Source organism: Labeo rohita, chromosome 9 (genome assembly GCF_022985175.1).
Source record: "Labeo rohita strain BAU-BD-2019 chromosome 9, IGBB_LRoh.1.0, whole genome shotgun sequence".
Lineage (NCBI taxonomy): Eukaryota > Metazoa > Chordata > Actinopteri > Cypriniformes > Cyprinidae > Labeo > Labeo rohita.
In genome coordinates this window covers 27,766,617-27,785,405 of record NC_066877.1, presented here as the reverse complement: position 1 = coordinate 27,785,405, position 18,789 = coordinate 27,766,617, and the positions used below count along the sequence as shown (strand labels likewise).

Sequence of the window (18,789 nt, the reverse complement as noted above, 5' to 3'; positions counted from 1 at the left end):
TTATGGAATAACACCCCCCCAAAAAAGACAAAGATGTCACTACCGAAACTTCACCAAATGTGACTGTTACGGTAGTGACAATTTTAGATACTTTTGAGCCCTGCTCAAAAAATGCTAATCAACACATGGTTAACACAGTTCTGAACAGTTGTATACATATAGAAACTAAATGTTATGGAATACCACCCCAAAAAACAAGGATGTCATTACCGAAACTTCACCAAATATTTTGGTCATGACTGTTACAGTAGTGATCATTTTAGATACTTTTGAACCTAGCTCAAATAGCTAATCAGCACATGCTTAGCTAGCACAGTTCTGAACAACTGTACATATATGAAGGCTAAATATTATGGAATAACACACACTAAAAAATAAAGATGTCACTACCGAAAGTCCACCAAATGTTTCAGCAGTGACTGTCGGTAGTTGAAATTTAGGGGTTAGGGACAGCCACCTCCCAGTTGAAAGTACCAAACATATGACGATTTTTATTTATTCCGTGGTCTGACTGAATACTGGATTCTGATTGGCTGGCACGTATGCAGTAAAACCGTTTAATGCACAGGTAGTTCCAAGTCAGTTTAATCACCATTCTGTATTAATGCACTACTTTAACTGATGCACACACACACACACATCACTCGCACACAAACACAGAGAGAGAGAGAGAGAGAGAGAGAGAGAGAGAGAGGGAGAGAGGGAGAGAGAGGGAGGTCGGAGATCACATTGCACTGCACACATAAACTTGTCAATGCTTGTCTGCGATTCTTATAAAAAAAAAAAAACAATAGCCTGGATACTAGATTGCTACATTATATTCCTGTATTCCTATTATATAATGCTAGAGATATGTGCCGTAATGGATGAAAATAACTAATTTTTACCTATTTGGTCAAATATTGCACTGCTAAAAACAATACAAGTTTTAACTTGTCTATAAATTTGCAAATGACCATGGAATAACCATGAAATCTGCTTTGTGTCAGGCGGTTCTTAGCCTCCACATTGTGCATTTAAAATCCTTTAATGCACGGCATTGATTATCCCTTACATATATTAAGCTTATTGATATGTTAAATATTATTGTGGGTTTCAATAGATAATAGAAGGATTTTAGTAAACATGTAAGATTTGAAAACTTAAATTCTTTTTAAAGCTGTTTTTGGTTGTGCATTTTGTGGAATGGCCTATATAGAAAATATCCGAAAAGAACAAGAACACGTTTAAATCGTGCTTGCTTTTCAGTGTGAATGACTTTCATCTTACAGTCTCAGGCTTGTTTCCTCTCAAGCTTCCTTTTTCATCTTGCAAATTTCCTGTTTAGGTGCTGCAGAAGCCTTCAGAGGCCTCGGAATGGCCTCTCTGGTCACATTACTCATCTTCTCTCTGATACAGTGGCTGTTAGGTCAGAATGAGGATAAAAGTAAGTATCATCCTGCAGTTTCACAACAAAAATGTCATTTTGCTGCAGTAAAAACCACGACAGCTTATTGATTACATCTCTGTGTTCTTTTACAGAGGGCTCAATGTTGGCTGAGAACATCCCAGTTCCCTCCAGCCCAGTGCCTATCGCCACTATTGACTTAGTCCAGAGCCAATCAGCATCTCAGACTAACCCTGAATCAAAGACGCCTCCTAAGAAAACCAGGCATCAGGAAGAGCAAGAGGATGCCAACAAGCCGGCCTGGGTGGTGTCTGCTTCCCCCTGGGTCACCATCGCTTTCGCCCTCTATCAGATCAGAGATATGGTCGTTTTGTCAAAGAACGAGCACTGCGGTGAAAGTCAAGTCCCGCAGGTAGGGTGGCACCCTTTGTGATTTGGGATGTGAACGTAAGGAGGTGAAGGTTTCACTCTTGATGTTTATTAACATTTCATGAACTTTTTTCCTGCTAATTTTCTTATTTAGATCTGTATTATTTGCCATCTTGGCTTTTTGGTATGTAATTCTTGTGAAACCTAATGTGGAGAAACTTATTTCATACTAATAGAAAATATATTTTATACCTTTTAACTGAATTAACTCTTTCTCTTTACATCCATGCTGTCATTTTCTCAGGGGAAAGGTGAGGAAAAATATCTGTTTGCACTTTGACTTTTGTACACAAAAATGCATGCAGTCCTGTCACAGTCTGGTATTGCATTTCCTCTTTCATTCTTATTGTATTCTTGGATCATTTACACAAGTCTTACTAACACTATTGTATAACCTATTTCCTACTGAAAATAAATGCTTTTCTGTTGTCAGTTTTGTTTGTCTTTGTTTGTTCTTAAAACACACTTCTGTGCTTCAGCTCCTTTGTGTCCAAATTTCTCTTCTCTGCATGAGAATATTACATGTCAAGGCTTTAGCTAAAGCTTTTTATTGTAATATCAACTGACATGTTTTGTGTATTTTGATTTTTGAGCAAATGTTTAAAGTCAGGAAATGCTGTTTATTTTCTATGTAGATGTCTTGGGGTGTGGGTTGTCATTCCATATGGCAATGTGACTTATTTGTCATCAAGCTGTCCAAATGAGCTAAACTGTACAGTACACATAATGTTTATATTTGAAGTCAAACAAATGCTTAGTCTGTGAATCTGAAGAAACATTTCAAGAACATGTCCAGGGTCATATTTCACCCCATAAAAATAATAATAATTATTAATAATAAAAATAATAGTTTATTAAATGTATTTTGGTGGCTTTTAAACCAATTTAGATTTAGATGTATATGTAAAATGTTTTTTTTTTTACATTATCAATTAATATTTATGACTTTTAAACCAACAGATTCAGAAAATTTGATTAAGATATTATTTAAATTGTGATATAAGTCAGTAATGATGCCTTTATTTTTTTTATTAAATGAAAAGGAATCATTTTATTTAATCTTAACCCTACAGAGAATATTTAAATATTAATTTAATTAATTAATTAATATTATTATTTTACTGAATCTATTTTTGATGACTATATATATATATATATATATATATATATTTTTTTTTTTTTTTTGCATTATCAATTAATATTTATGACTAACAGATTCAGAAAATTTGAATTGAATTGAAGAAAATATATTATTTAAATTGTAAAATAAGAGTCAGTAATACTGCCTTTATTTATTTTTTATCGTTTTATGTAATATTTAACCCTATAGAGACTATTTAAATATTATTTAAAAATAAAAAAAAAACATCTAAATGTATAATCAGAATTGAGATATATATATATATATATATATATATATTATTATTATTATTATTATTATTATTATTATTATTAAATTACAAAAAAAGGTATTACAGTATTATTTAATTTAGACTTAACCCTATAAAAATAACAAAATAGCTGAATAACATCTAAATGCATTATGACAATAATTAAGAGAGAACAAAAAAAGGAAAAAAGTTAATTATTAAAATACTTTTCATTTTTATTTAAATTGTGAAATATGCATAATAATTGTTAATACTGCAATACTGCCTTTATTTTTTTATTAAAAGGAATCATTTTATTTCATCTTAGCCCTATAGAGAATATTTACATATTATTTAAAAAAAAACATCTAGATGAATTACAGTAATGAGAATTGAGAGGAAAATGTGAATTGTAAAGAAAACAGAACCATCATGATCTTAAAATAGGCTTAATTTCCATATATATGAAGAGTTTATTTGCAAAAACAGATAACTCATGTTATCATGTTTTACTGTGTTAGTTAGCTGTATTTTTCTTTAGTTATTTTTACTTCATCAAAATAACCCAATTGGAATGCACAAAGAAAAAAAAAAAACATGATTTTTGAAAATGGTTAAAAATCTGTTTTTGCAAATGAAGTCTTCATATATATATATATATATATATATATATATATATATAGGGGTGAAATGTGACTTTTTCATTCATTCTAGCACACATTTTAACAGATAAAATGTAACTTACCTTAATCATATATTTGAAATGTTTAACCTTTCTGTCCTTCTCTTGTAGGAGACAAATGAGCAAACCTCATCGACGCCACCTGCTGATGAATCCACATCATCGCAACCCGATATGTTAAGCCCTGCAGAATATCTCTCTCAAGGACCTACTACCAGTGCATTCGTTCCTCAAATCACACATCCTGTCCGTCCCGCGGAAAACCCGCCTCCATCTACAGGGAGAAAAGAACCAGTAGAGAACTCAACTCCATTGCCAGGACATTCCAAACAGCTGCCTGCGAAAGCACAACCACAATTAAAAATCAACTGAACTTCTTTGGGATATAGCCTTATGATTTATAGACATGGTATGGGGTGTTAAAGGTGACAGCTGACTTTGGACCAAAAATATGTTGGCCTACAGGTATTTGTTTGCCGAGGCGATAGAATCAATATGCTTTGCACTGCCACAGTTGATGTCTTGCCTTAGTCGCAAAAGGCCTGCAAATCCGAAGGTCAGTGCCTATGAAGAGATCTGCACATTATTGAGCATTTGGTATAATTCCAACAGTTGAGGCGCTTCAGTGTAATTCATGGGACTTGACATTGCAATAGAGAAGCGTAGTTGCTTTGCACTCTGTATGTTATTTTGCTAATCATGCTTCCATCTTTCCTGTGACCAAATATAAATATAAAAACATCTACTCTGTATAAAATAAAATATGTTAAAGCCATGCTCTGTTCTGTTAAATGTATGCATTTATACAGTATACATCAGAAGGTATTGATTTGCACTATATGGCGTCTGAAACCATCTGCCTCGCAGCTTTGTGTATAAGTGACCTCTGCTTATAAAATTACATGAAATGTTTACATGATGACACAATACAATATTCTGGTTGAGAATTGATCCACTTGTCTTTTTTATTTAAATTAGGTGGCCATATTAAAGACTCAAACTTGAAATGTGTATAAAAACATACATTCTCTTCTCTGACAAAAGTTCAATAAAAAGAAAAGAGTATGAAATGGCAGCATGTAGATATGTAAACCCGCTTGAGATGATGCAGACCATCCTCTATGAGTTGATTCTTTTTTAAAAAGGATGGTTCACCCTGAAATCTCTAAAGCAGGAATGAAAGGAGAGTTTCGCCCAACCTCAATTAAACACACTGAACTAAAGTAATCAAGGTGTTTAGGATTACTAGAATCTTTCCAGTATGTTGGGACAAGTTAGAACTTAACGCAGCAGGACGTAGGCCCTCCAAGACCCCTGCACTAAAAGGGACTTGGCGATTAAAAAAAAAAAATAAAAAATAAAATAAAATAAAATTCAGTGCTTTTGTGTTCTCTGGCAAAAGTTTTTTGCTCTGCTGAGAAACAAAACTATTGTGTTACCTCGCAAAACCTTTGCATTCTCATAAGAAAACTTGAGAACGCAAAAAAACATAAACACAGAAGCATTTAAATATTACTTTTCACTTACAATGTTCCTTTGGGATTTCCTATAAATGTATCATTTTGTGAGTTCCAAAAATTGTATCAACTTACTTCATGTTGCGCTATATTCCAAGTCTTCTAAAGCCATAAGGGGCAGCAGACTTAAAAAAATACTAATAAAAATGGAGTGAGTTGCGAGAGCAGTGGTCAAACACATCAGTCTAGTCCATGTTTATATGGAAAAAGCTATGGAAATCCAGCTCTAAACTCATTTTACATGAATCCTTCCACAAACTTAAGTGTCATATATTAGAACGCCGTGTGCAAAAGGCACGAAAAGCCAAATCAACGGTCAAACACGTCTGGCTAGTATGGAAGCCCCTTTCAGCAACAAAAACAAAACAGGTGATTGCGACTTTTTTCTCAGAATTCTGATATAAACTCTCAATTGTCCGTTATAAAGTTAGAATTGTGAGATAAAAACTTGCAATTCTGAGGAACGAAGCCAGAATTGTGTAATATAAGTCGCAATTCTGAGATATAAACTCACTATTCTAACTTAATAACAGTCAGAATTGATAAATACTCACAATCAAGAACATACAAGTCCTTTTTTAAAGTCTGTATGACTCACAATTGAGTTTATATCACAGTTCTGAGGGAAAACGTCAGAATTGCAAGACATAAACTTGCATGTACAAGAAAAAAAAGTCAGAATTGCAAATTAATATCAAAATTGTGAGAAAAAAGTCAGAACGGTGAGAAAAAAAGTCACTGTGAGATATACTCTTGCGACTCTGAGAAAGTGCTGTTGTAAGAAAAAATAATTGCGAGTTACATTTGCGAGAAAAAAGTAGTCAGCTGCAAGATATAAATTCAATTTGCATGAAAAAAAAAAGTCAGAACTGCTAGAAATAAACTCGCAGTTGCAAGAAAAAAGTCAGAATTGTGAGAAATAAGTCATTGTGAGATATAAACTCATTTGCGAGAAAAAAAGTCTGAACTGCAAGATTTAAACTTGCAATTGCAAGAAAAAAAGTCATTGTGAAATAAACTTGTGATTGTAAGAAAAAGCCATAATTGCAAGATATAAACTCGCTATTGTGAGAAAAAAAGTCAGAACTGCAAGATATAACTCGCAATTTGCCAGAAAAAAGTCAGGACTGCTAGAAATAAACTTGCATCTGCAAGAAAAAAAAGTCAGAATTGCAAGATAAAAACTCGCAATTGCAAGAAAAAGTCATTGTGAGATATAATACATTTGCGAAAAAAGTCAGAATTTTGAGAAAAGTCAGAATTGCAAGATAAAATCTCACAATTGCAAGAATTGCAAGTTTTTATTTTGCAATTTTGAGTTTATATCTCACAATTCTGAGAAAAAAAATTAGGAATTGCCAGTTTGTGACACACAATTCTGAGAAAAAAGTCAGGATCCTGAGAAAAAAAAAAAAAGGTCGCAATAACCTTTTTAATTTTTAATTCAGTGGCGAAAACTGGCTTCCACAGGGCTAGTGCATATTTAAATTTAAAGAAAAAATGAAAAACTAGGAATGTACAGCCACTAAGATAGCTTTGTGTGATGAATGGCTTTAAATTTAAACTGTTATTCAATAATAATAATAATACTACGTTGTGCAACAATGAACAGCATTCTATCACATGACGTCAGAAGACATGGAGTACAACAGGCCATGAAGATGTTTTGATGTCAGTTTTGGACCCTTTGGAAATGGTACGTCATCGTTTAGTTTAACCATTTTAGGGGTGCCCAAACTCGGTCCTGGAGGGCCGGTGTCCTGCAGAGTTTAGCTTGAACTTGCCTCAACACACCTGTTGGAAAGTTTTAAAGCATGCCAGTAAGAGCTTGATTAGCTGGTTCAGGTGTGTCTAATTGGGGTTGGAGCTAAACTCTGCAGGACACCAGCCCTCCAAAACCAAGTTTAGGCACCCCTGAACTATGATAAAGACATACTTGGAGATTCTGCTAAACGTCCCCTTTTAAACGTTCCACAGAAGACACTGAGTTTGGTTTAAGATGAGGGCAAGCAAACAATAGACAATTTGCACTTATAAGTAAACTGTTCCTTCAACCAACACTAGAGGGCACTGTTTCCTTAAATTACATAAATGCTGTGGTACTGTATGTGTTGAGTCATTGTCTTGAGCAGTTGAGGAAAAAGTATTAGCAACTGCAGTGATGTCCTAATGATCTGATATACCTGAGAGCAGCACAGTCACTATCTACAAACTATTAACATACAGTATGTACAATACAGTGTTATTCCCAGCTCCGCATCACTTGGGTACGAGAATACAAACTGCTGCTAAAAAAATATATAATAACAGCCCACGCTGCCTGTAAGAGATAATTTAAACACAAATGAGAAGGAACGATTATTTTTACAATCCTTATGGACCTATTAATGTTCCTTAGAGTTGTTTCTTCCTAAAAAAGTCTTTAAAATGAACATCAAATCAGCAGAACAATTTTAAAAGAAATCCTGGTCTTCTGGATCCATGAGTTCTGGCTGAGGGGTGTAGGCGACGGGGGGGTACGGACAGACAGGCTGAGTATATACAGCAGGACTGGGGATGTTATTTAGGATTGGAGGACCATTTCTATCCAGCTCGTCTTCGCTATCGTCATCTGCTTCTCCTCTGAACGACTGGGTGTCGCTGGAGCTGCTGTTGAAAAGTGCGTTTTCGTAGTACGCCCCACCAACCCCGTACTGATTCTCATGATTCTGAAGCTCCTCTTGAGTAGTGTGGCTGCCACTGCGCAGAAACTCTGCAAACCTGAAAGACGCAGAACTGGTGAGGCACATCATTAAATAAAATGGGATATATACAGTGCATGTGTGTGCCCTTTGAACATGCTTATTTTGATGAATACAAACTGTAATTACTTCTGAGGCGATCTGAGCCTCAACACAGTGTCCCATGCAGGAAAGCCAGGCTTGTTACAGTGCTCCCGTAATTCATCCAGAGAGGCTCTGGTGTGGATTTCTCCCTGCTCTCTGTATTCCTCCTCAGTCAGTAGCCTGACCTTAGTCCTTTTCTTTCTCCAGAACAAGCCCAGGAAGGAGTAAAAGAGACTGAAGGCAGAAAGTCAAAGTTAATACATAAAAACATATGACTTGTGACTTATAAATCTACTATTGGTTACGTTTTCACGTCATACGCAGGGCAGAGTTCACTAAACGTGAACTTTGGAGTACAGTGGAATTTGCATGAGCTTGTCTCCTGTCTCCTGCATTCGCTTTTGTGTGAATGGAAGTCAATAAAACAAAAATTGTGGTATCACCAGCCCTTTTTAACCCCTTTTCTTCCAACCACCTGGCTTTAGTTTGGTAAGTAACCATGATCAGTTTTCAAATGCAATTAGGTGGGGAAAAACGCACTTCCCCAAAAAATTTCTCTCCTGTTTCACAGTTTGTGGTGCTTTACGTACCTGCAAATCCACATCAAAAGGCTCCAGACCAAGAGCAGAAGGCTCCAGGCTAAGGGCAATATCTTCCAGCACAACAGGAACATGATTAGTACGTAGCAGGCGGGTGGAAATGTGATTCCATAATACAACAACACCATGCCCAGTGCTTGCATACACCAGGTCAAAAAGTTGAGGGTGTGTTTGTTGGTGATTGGACCGTGTTTATAGCATACAGCAAAGCTAACTAAGCCCGCTATTAGCACATAAGCTGCAGAGAAAGAGAAAAGAGAAAATGTCCAATTAGTATCTGACAAAAGCAGCCTGTCTGAGCTTGCCTGTCATTCATAAACAGCCCATAAAAAAAAAAGTAATAATACATATACACAACACAGGTTGCAGCAGTCTACATGCACTGAAACTGAACTAAATGTCACATCGAACATTCATTTTTGGGTGAACTATTTCCTGAAGACAAGCATTCATTTGCTAAAATGTGCATTTGGTGACTGTGGGACATCAATATTAAATAGTGGATGTCATGTGGTATATTTGCCGAGCTTACACTAACTGAATGCTGCTGCTGCTGCAACAAGAAAGTAATTGATTGCTATATATTCCGGTATACAATCAAAAGAACAATGGTGAAATTTAACTGTAAGAATAATGGTTAAATTAATTTACTGGGTCATTGTTTACTCACTACAAAGATATCTATCTATGTACGTATATATGTTTGTATTTATTTATTTAACACCATGTCAGCAGCAAGTCAAGATAGAAAAATTAAAATAGAATAAAACAAAACAAAACAAAAAACAATTACTATGAAGTGATTCCTAAACTTTGTGTTTTGGTTTATCAAAATTCATTATATAGTTATGCTGCTTTTTTGTAAAAATTGTGATATTTTTTCTTCTTTATATTTTTTTCAGGATGTTCTGATAAATATATAGCTAAAAAGAACAGCATTTTGAATGGTAGTCGATCTATCTTTTTATGTATCTACTTATTTATTTATTGACAGATGGATGGATGGAAACAAATGTTCTTGAAAAATATCTTGGCCATCTTTTCTAGATAATGATAAATGTTGTCTATAGGGGTTGGCAATATGACCAAAATCTTATATCACGGCAGGTTTTATGAGGGTAAATTTAAGACTTTTTAAAGACCATTTTAAGACCAACTAAAGAAAATTTAGGGAGAAAAAAAAAAAAAATTCAAAGGGAAAACAATACAGCAATATGTTCTTTATACATACAGTATAGTTTGCGTTTTACTTTCACTTTCAAATTAGCAGCAATTCAGCGTCTAGCAGTTGTTTGTTTTTAGTTTGTTTGAGTTTTCTCTCTATTCTACACTTGTAAAAGCGTTGTGCGCAATTTACTTTCACCTTTAAATAAGCTGCATTAACGCAACGTACAAACTTTTATTAACTAAACAAATAATAATAATACACCCTGTTATATGCCTAATATAAATAACTTACACAAAGTTTAAATAGGTATACAAAACTGAAAATCAGTAAACATAGTCTGTCTTTCTCACCTCTCTCTTCTTGTCAGTCAGCTCGACTCACTCAATAAGGTCTTAATGATATAAAAAATGTTTATATCATAGAAATTTCATAATTCTTGTCACCATTGTCAATATTACAAAAAACTAACACTAGCCTAAATTAAAAAAAAAACACCAACAAGTCAAACTCACTGAAAACAATTATACAAGAAAATAATTACAAGCAATAGAACAAAAAAACTAGATAGAACAAATAAATAAGAAATGCTGTATACATTGCATAAAGCAATCAAATGTATAAAAACACTGCATATTCTTAACTGTGCAAATTAAATATATGTTTCACCTTATTAAAGTTACAAAAGTAATTTAGTGAAGAGCAGTGAGAGATTTTTTTCTCTTTTGTTGTTTAATTAACTTGAATGACAGACAGCAGAAATATTAGACTGCTGTTACTTTAAGAGCTGCCTGGATCCAACATAATGTTACACATCTGTTTTCTTTCTCAGCTGTTTGCTTTTACTTAAGAGCTAAATTACTCTGTTTACGAGGATAATTGCAAAGATGGGCATTTTGACACATACAAGTGTGTATTTAACCATTCAAGGCCTATAAAGCAGCACAAATAACTCTATTAGCACCGTCTTCATGTGCACGCACCTCTCTGACAGGGCACGCATATAGTGAAATGAGTTCTCTTTCTCTGCTGATGGTGTTTAAACGGCTTAAAACCACTTGTTTTTTTAACCACAATGCTTAAAAACACATGCAATCGATAAGTTTTAATGACCATGTAGTACAGCAACGGCACATGAGCATGTAACCGCAATAGAGACGATCGTCCAAAACATTCTACTGGTTAATCGTAGCTACCAGTATATCAACCACCCTTAGTTGAATGTGATTTGTACACTATATTCTAAGTCTTCCTAAGCTAAATGTGACCACGGACCACAAAACCAACCATAAGTAGCATGCGTATTTATAATAACAGCCAAAAAATACATTATGGGTCAAAATGATTTTTTTTCTTTTATGCCAAAAATCATCATAAATAAAGATCATATTCCATGAAGATATTTTGTAAAATTCCTACCACAAATGTATCAAAATTTTATTTTTGATTAGTAATATGGATTGCTAAGAACTTGCAAAGGCGATTTTCTCAATATTTTGTTTTTAAGCTTAAGATTTTAAACAGTTGTATCTCAGCCAAATATTGTCCTATCCTAAGAAAAACATACATCAATGGAAAGCAGCTTTCAGATTATGTATAAATCTCAATTTTAAAAAATTGGCCCTTATGTCTGGTTTTGTGGTCCAGGGTCACATATGAAATCTTTCTGTGAAATCCCTTTCATTGTATAGAATCATATGGAGCCTCATATGGAGCTCTTAAAAACAGAAAACACTTTCTGACAGTAAGTTACAAAATGCTTATTTGAATGAACTATTCCTTTAATGTCACAGTAGATCTGAGAAGACAAAGAAGAAAAAACAAAGAGGAAATAAAAGGGCCAAAAAAGCAGACATTCACTGGGGCTGTAATCCTCCCAGAGCCTTTTTGTTTTAGGCATAGAAATCAATGTTCCAGCAGCACTGCGGCTTCTTTCCCTTAATCTTAATATGCCTGTGGTTCTCGCATTCAAACACTGATGCATTTACATACTGCGAGTGCTTGAAGAGGGAAATTGATTTGGCAGAGAATAGAGTCTATTGAGCAGTCAAGAGGCAGTCATTTCAGCATTCAAAATACTTGGCCCTCATATTATAACACTAACGGAGCCAAGATATACGATACAAAAGGTGAATCTCAATCTGCTCTAGACTGCTACTATGCGATGCTGGCATGTTCTGATGCGAGCGCTTCAGCTGATGAAACATACAGTGAGAGTGGAGAAGGATAATCTGTCTAAATGACATGTACAGTAATTATTCTATTGTATAAAGAACACGTCAAGCAAATTAACAGACAACACGTGGTATTCGACTGAAACGCAGAACTGTACAAAAGGTACATTTGAAAGGCCATTTATTAACATTAGCAAAGGCTTACTGTCTGATGTAATTGGCTGATGAGATGATTGCAAAGGAAAACAGGGCAAGATGGGTTGTAACAGAAAAAGGTTGCCTAGTTACCCAGTAATTCTATCCAGTGCTCAGTCACGATGTCATCCCATTCATTTAACACCCTCTGGATCCCCATGTAGGACAGACCAGAGCCAGCACCCAACAACACCAGAAACAGCCCTCGCTGGGGGGAAAAAAGCAGAGCCTTAATGAATGTGTTTGACCTTCTGACCCTCTCCAAAACTGTGAACTGCCAATCAATCTGTAATTAATTGCACAGCCCATTTTTTTTTCTATACAACTTTACAATGATGTACATGCCCGAGGATGTTTGTGTAGAGGACTGAGTCTCCACCTCCTTTTATCTTTAATCTCATCAGCAGAGACAATGCCAGCATTGACAGGCTTAAACACATACTACTAATCCAACATGTTGGATCAGTGTGAGGAAACGTGCTACTATGTATCATGATCATGATAAAGGTTGTGACAGAAGCATTACACACCGTTGGCACGACGTTTCGGAGGACAAGCGTCAGGAAAACAAACGTGCCGATGACTCCCAGTGTCACTCCGGTGGTGTAGAAAAACAATGAGCTCCTGGAGAACAATAGTCAGTTAGCGAAACCAGTTTAAAGTTTCAACCACAAATTAATAAAGCAACAGTTTATAGGGACAAAAAAGCACCATAAAAGCAGTTCATACATTCAATTCCTATACATGTATTTTTTGCATTAGAAAAAACTCTTGTTTTTTGCTTGTTATTCAACAAAAATATTCCCCAGTTACAACACACGTGAGAACCATTTCCTTTTTGTCATCCAATCTTGTTTGGAATGCACACTATTTTCAGTGTTAATTCAGGTGAGACTTCAGAGCATTGGTGGACAGCCAGATTTTCAGCAAACAATTATTAAATTTTATGCATTTATGCAATTTTATGCAAGTCCCCTATTGCTCAAGACAATATTCAAAGGCCCCCCATGTGAGTTATTAAACTTCAGCTGACAAAGCTGATTGTTTCAACCTTTTTAATTTACAAAACTAGGATTGGCAAGATATTGAATAAAAAAAAATTAAAACAGTTAAATCTCCTGAATGTATTTCAGGGTTCACACTTTTTTGACCAATGAATTTACATGGCGTTTCCAGTTGTTCATGATTATGGGATAGGTTTTTGCATTGTTTTTTTATCAGATATAACTACGTCTGTCTGTTATAATATTTTAAAACTTGACATATATTAAAAAAAAAAAAATCACATTAATTACAGAAATATTGATGTCATTTCTATGTCTGTAAATAACACTGTTTGCTCAGAGTATCCAGGATCAGTAAGTTTTTTAAAGTTATTTTAAGAAGTTTCTGAAGGCTGCGTTTATTTAATATGTGTGAAATATTATTGTTATATAAAAAACAGTTTTCTATTTTAACATACTTCAATTCTTTGATAAATAAAAAGCTAAAAAGAACAGTGTTTATTCAAAATAGAAATTTTGTGTTACAATATACATTACTATTCAAAAGTTTGGGGTCAGTAAATTTTTTCTTTTTAAAAAAAAACTAAATTAATACATGGTGTTAAACTGATAAAAAGGAATAGCAAAGACTTATGTTGTTAAAAAAGATTTCTATTTTGAATAAATGCTGTTCTTTTTATGTTATTCAAAGAATCAAAGAAAAAAGTACCACAGATTGCAAAAAAAATATTAAGCAGCACAACTGTTTTAATACTGATAATAAATCAGCATATTAGAAGGATTTCTGAAGGATCATGTGACACTGAAGACTGGCGTAATTGCTGGTGAAAATTCAACGCTGCATCACAGAAATAAATTATATTTTCAAGTATATTAAAATAGAAAACCAATATTAGAAAATGCAATAATATTTCACAATATTACTGTTTTTTCTGTATTTTTGATCAAATAAATACAGCCTTAATGAGCTTAAGAGACTCCATTAAAAATATAAAAAATCTTACTGATGCCAAACGTTTAAAGTCTTTATTTTTGGATGAGCAATTCCTTAAAATGTAGTCTAATTTTTATATTAAACTACTTTATTTTATTCCAATTTAAGGTGGTGTAATTAGTTTGCAAAAAAACCTTATTCAAAATGAAATCTGACACTCTACTGCAGATTATCTCTAGATGAGAGCATCTAAACTAGAGCTAAATTGCCACTTACCTGCATATGTTTCCCGCTCCGAAAAACAGCACCAGCCCACACACAAAAAGCAGGAAGCACATTCTATTTATCCCTGTAAAACAACATGAACAATCATGATTCAGTGCCCAACTATTCTTTAAAAGAATACGGTGTGTGTGATGTACTAGCTCACTCACTTTTGTTGGAGACATGTAGTGTATACTCAGTATTGCTCCTAAGCGATTTGGTCATAAAGCAGACATCTTCACCCACCAGAGGAATGTCCAAAGACTTCTCCCTTTGGATAACGGATGGCCAGTAGTGTTCAACAAAGCAGTTAACAACTGTAAAAAGATCATCCGGATGGTGGCAATTTCCAGTCTCCATGGGGAACACGACAAAGACATCCTCATCACTTGTCACGTTTACCTGTGAACAACATATCTTGTCAGCATTCAATTTACAGAGTTAACCCAAAATATATATTTTTTCATTTTTTTACCGCATGTCGAATTCAATAAAAAAAAACAAAATAACACTGTTCCAGAACAGTACAACCCAAACATTTGAGTGTGTGCAGCGAACATTACAAAGAACTGTTTATAAAAAGAAAAATACAAAAAAAAGAGGGGGTATATTCTAACTTTGCAAGCACAGTCTTGGTGCTTCTGACTCACGTAAGTATGTTTTCATATTAAAAGAATTTGCTACTGACTATTCAAACACAAGTGTAGATTAGCGCATGTTGTTTGTCGTTTCTACGATCACAAATGCAGACATGGTTTTATGTTTACAAAGTATCGCAACACGTAAAAAGACAGTATAAGTCATTATAATCAGTAATTATGTCCCCACCTGATGCAACAAATGCCTCGTTTATAATTGGTGTCAGTATTGCTTTGGAAGCTAATTTTCCAAATACAGTAAGGGCCATAACATTTCCGTCACATGCTTGAGGTATTCGGCCAACCACAACGTGTTTCAGAAAGTTGGGTCAGAGGAGCAACAATAATGTTTTGTATGTGGAAAATAGTGTGAAAAATACTAGGGCTGCCCCCTAATAGTCAACTAACTGTTAGTCGGCAAGAAGAGGCTTTTATTAGTCGCTTAATTGCATAAGTTAAAAAAAAAAAAAAAAAAAAAACCCACAGGACGTGGCGAAATCACACAGTCTGTGACGGACAGATTGTTAACAGCTGGTCTATGTGGTAATATAGTACATTGAGCAGAACATACAACGCTCATCTATCATTCACCTCACATATGGCTCTTCACCTGGAATATGTTAGTGGCAGCAACTTTATATGGCAGCTCAATCTAATGTTAACCTAGAAAAATATGCATTTAAGTGTCTGTGCAGAGTGTGGAAACTGAACAGTAGCGCACTCACTGCATGACAGATGGAGGCGCCGGTGCGGTCACTTGCTCTTAAAATACTCTGTCATTTTTGATCATATAGATGAAAGTAATACATCTTTTGAATCTGTAAAGTGTACGTCTATTTGTGTGCACTCACAATAACAACAAAACGTTGCACTTCTGTAAAATAACTAAAGCAAACAGAATGCACTTTCTACCAAGCTCTTGCCTTAAAGACATAAAAATATGCATCTATAGAGTGAAATGTCTACTTTTATATGAACCAATTCAAATGGAAAACAAATATTATCAGATTATGTAATCCATTTGAAACACACATACAGGTGAATCACTACTGTGGAGATGACGAGTCAGTGTCGCCGACTTCAAAGAACTTAATTCGCCAAAAACAAAGAAAACACTAGTTTATTAAATTATTAAAACGTTACAAGTCTCCTTGCTGTTTTTCCATGTCACATTCATAATCATTACTTCTGCCGGTGTGCTGTGGCATGCTTTTTTTTGCGTGAGCTTGAGCACTTATTAAGCGATGTAGGCAATTAAAAGCACATTATTATGATTTATGTGGTTTATTAATAAATGTGTGACTAAAAGTCGATTAATGCTTAAAATGACTGACTACTAGTCGTCCAGAATAATCTTTAGTCAAGGGCAGCCCTAGTAAAAACACTGCATTACACTAAATACACAAAATAATGTTCTTTTTAGCAACATCACATGACCCCTTTAAGAGAAAATAGTATTACCATAGGATGTAACATTACCTTGAAGGTGGACCAGATGTCCTTCCATTTGATTACTGTACCAGGACTGTAACAGAAGCATCGACTCCCAGAATATTTGTGGGCACTGTCTCCTTTCACATAGGTGCAATCTGTCAGAATCAGGAAATGACCAGAGTTAACCATCCCCATCATACATTTTCTACTTTTCTATGTATAAAACAGTACAAAAGCATCCCAGAAAAGAATAACTGGCTACAAAAGAGCTTCTGCCCACAGACTAAATTCATCCTAATCGCTGTACTAATACAACTGCAGCATCCTCGCTTTCTAAAATCTGACATGCTAATGTCAGGTTGCTTAATAATTAAATAAATCATAGAGATGTACGATTAATATGAATTTTAAAATAAAAACAATGAAAATTATATTTTATTTGTTCTAAAGTACATTTGTAACATTAAGGTTAAGAATGCTGTTGATGCATTGTTAGTGTAATTTCAACGTTTACTAATATTTAGGGCTGTCAAATGATTAATTGCGATTAATCGCATACAAAAAAGTTTGAGTTTGCCTAATATATGTGTGTGTACTGTGTGTAATTATTATGTATATATAAATACACACAAATTACTGAATATATTTAAGAGAAATATGTTGTTTGTATGTACAAAATATTTTTATATATAATATAAATTCTATACAAATTATAATAGAAACATATACTTGTAAATATTTCTTAAATATATACAAGAATGTGCTTGTATTTATATATACATAATAATTACACACACATATATTAGGCAAAGTCAAACTTTTATTTTGTATGCGATTAATTGTTTGCCAGCCCCAATAATTTTAACATTTTACAGTTTTATATGTTATGATTAGTTAATGCACTATGAACTAACATGACTGATCAAGGTATAGGCTTAATTATTATAATAATATTTCTATTTAAAGAGTACAGTACATTTTTATGATTTTTATTTTTGTGTTAGAGTTCAGCACTTCAGTTTTACTTAGAGAATTATGTTTGTTTTCATTCAGTATCTATTTTAAAAACTATCGATTAACCCAGCCTAGTTATTGTTATTTGTAAAACCCAGTATCGGTCGAACTTGTCAAGTGGGCTTATTTGGAACGTCTCAACTGTCCGCTATTAAAAATCTGATGAAGAAAAAATATTTAAATTGTTGCGCTAAGAACAAATTCATTTAACTCATAAACATTTCCCACACTGTTTTCATCATGGAAACCTTGGCAAAATTAGGAAAACCAGACACCATAAATGACTACAAGGCCTAAAATAAGGCCTTACAACCAAAATAATATGAAACTGATACAAAGAACCTGAAGCAGGGGGTCTTGAGAGATGCTCAATTGGAGACCATCTTAAGGTAAGATAAGAACAGTTTAGAAGAACCATGATAAGATTACAGATATATGCAGATGAACCAGTTATGTTTAGTTATTGTTGTTTGGATGTTGAAAATCTAAGATACTACAACTGTAATCCATATTGCTTTTTCTAAACTTAAATAGACCTACGTTCTATTTCCTTATATTCTTTTTTACTTCCGTAATATTGTTCTTATATAACTTTTTTTTTTTTTTTTTTACAGGAACAGTGTACTTTCCTTCAAAACTTTTTCCTCCAAAACCAAAACAAGGCTTTATAAATAGACTTTAAAATCATAATAATAACAACAAAGTCCCTATCTAGAAAGCATTACGAGTTTAAAATTGTTGTCTAAGTAGAGACCTCACTAGGTTTTGACATACATTATTTGTGTCCAGCTAACACATTTCACGGCACAAATAATATTTTAACAGCACTCGGTGATTTTATTCCGATAGTTAATGCTATATCGACTAACATCTACACACAGTGTAACTGTTTTGTAATGTTAGTAATGTTTGTTTATGCTCCTGTCTGTTTAGCATATCACTCAAATCATTTACCTGCGTATGAATAGCCTCTATTTCCCTCTGCACTTTGCCAGGAAGCACACAAAAGAGTTAAAACAGGTATAAAAGCAGCTAACTTCTCCATGTTTTGTGGTGTATTGTGTTAAGTGAATGAATTTGGACAGACACAGCAGGCTAATGATTGACCTGCTAAGCTAACACGAGCTAAGCTAATGTTTTCGGTTTCAAATTCGGTGG

General features: G+C 34.1%; 2 protein-coding genes across 4 annotated transcripts in view; one reads left to right on the top strand and one right to left on the bottom strand.

The window, feature by feature from the left end:
- mfsd6b (major facilitator superfamily domain containing 6b) overlaps positions 1-4,819 on the top strand; it is a 19,945-nt gene extending 15,126 nt beyond the window's left edge. Inside the window, exons 5-7 of one of the 2 annotated variants that reach the window (XR_007828379.1) lie at positions 1,328-1,426; positions 1,522-2,067; positions 3,980-4,117. Coding sequence is in view for 1 of the 2 variants with exons in the window: in XM_051118646.1 (XP_050974603.1) it covers positions 1,328-1,426; positions 1,522-1,799; positions 3,980-4,240 (638 nt within the window). In the remaining variant the exon portion in view is untranslated. Of the gene's footprint in view, positions 1-1,327; positions 1,427-1,521; positions 2,068-3,979 lie in introns of both variants that reach the window. The other variant, XM_051118646.1, reaches the window with a different exon arrangement.
- On the bottom strand, positions 4,614-18,789 carry nemp2 (nuclear envelope integral membrane protein 2). 2 transcript variants are annotated; one of them, XM_051118658.1, is made up of 9 exons: positions 18,586-18,789; positions 16,663-16,772; positions 14,716-14,947; positions 14,558-14,630; positions 12,874-12,967; positions 12,437-12,551; positions 8,801-9,047; positions 8,256-8,444; positions 4,614-8,145 (listed from the first exon to the last, which is right to left on the bottom strand). In XM_051118658.1, the coding sequence occupies exons 1-9, from the start codon at positions 18,674-18,676 to the stop codon at positions 7,839-7,841; spliced, it is 1,458 nt and encodes a 485-aa protein (XP_050974615.1). In that variant the 5' UTR covers positions 18,677-18,789; the 3' UTR covers positions 4,614-7,838. The 2 variants fall into 2 exon arrangements, with proteins under 2 accessions (XP_050974615.1, XP_050974616.1); XM_051118659.1 differs by lacking the exon at positions 18,586-18,789 and adding an exon at positions 17,974-18,168.

What these genes read in the sequence shown, in the direction of transcription:
- nemp2 (XM_051118658.1), bottom strand. Translation starts at nt 18,676, where the DNA reads ATGGAGAAGTTAGCTGCTTTTATACCTGTTTTAACTCTTTTGTGTGCT. An exon ending in ACTACATGTCTCCAACAAAA is followed by an intron (nt 14,631 to 14,715) that starts GTGAGTGAGCTA and finishes GTTGTTTTACAG; the next exon opens with GGATAAATAGAATGTGCTTC. An exon ending in GGAGCGGGAAACATATGCAG is followed by an intron (nt 12,968 to 14,557) that starts GTAAGTGGCAAT and finishes ATTGTTCTCCAG; the next exon opens with GAGCTCATTGTTTTTCTACA.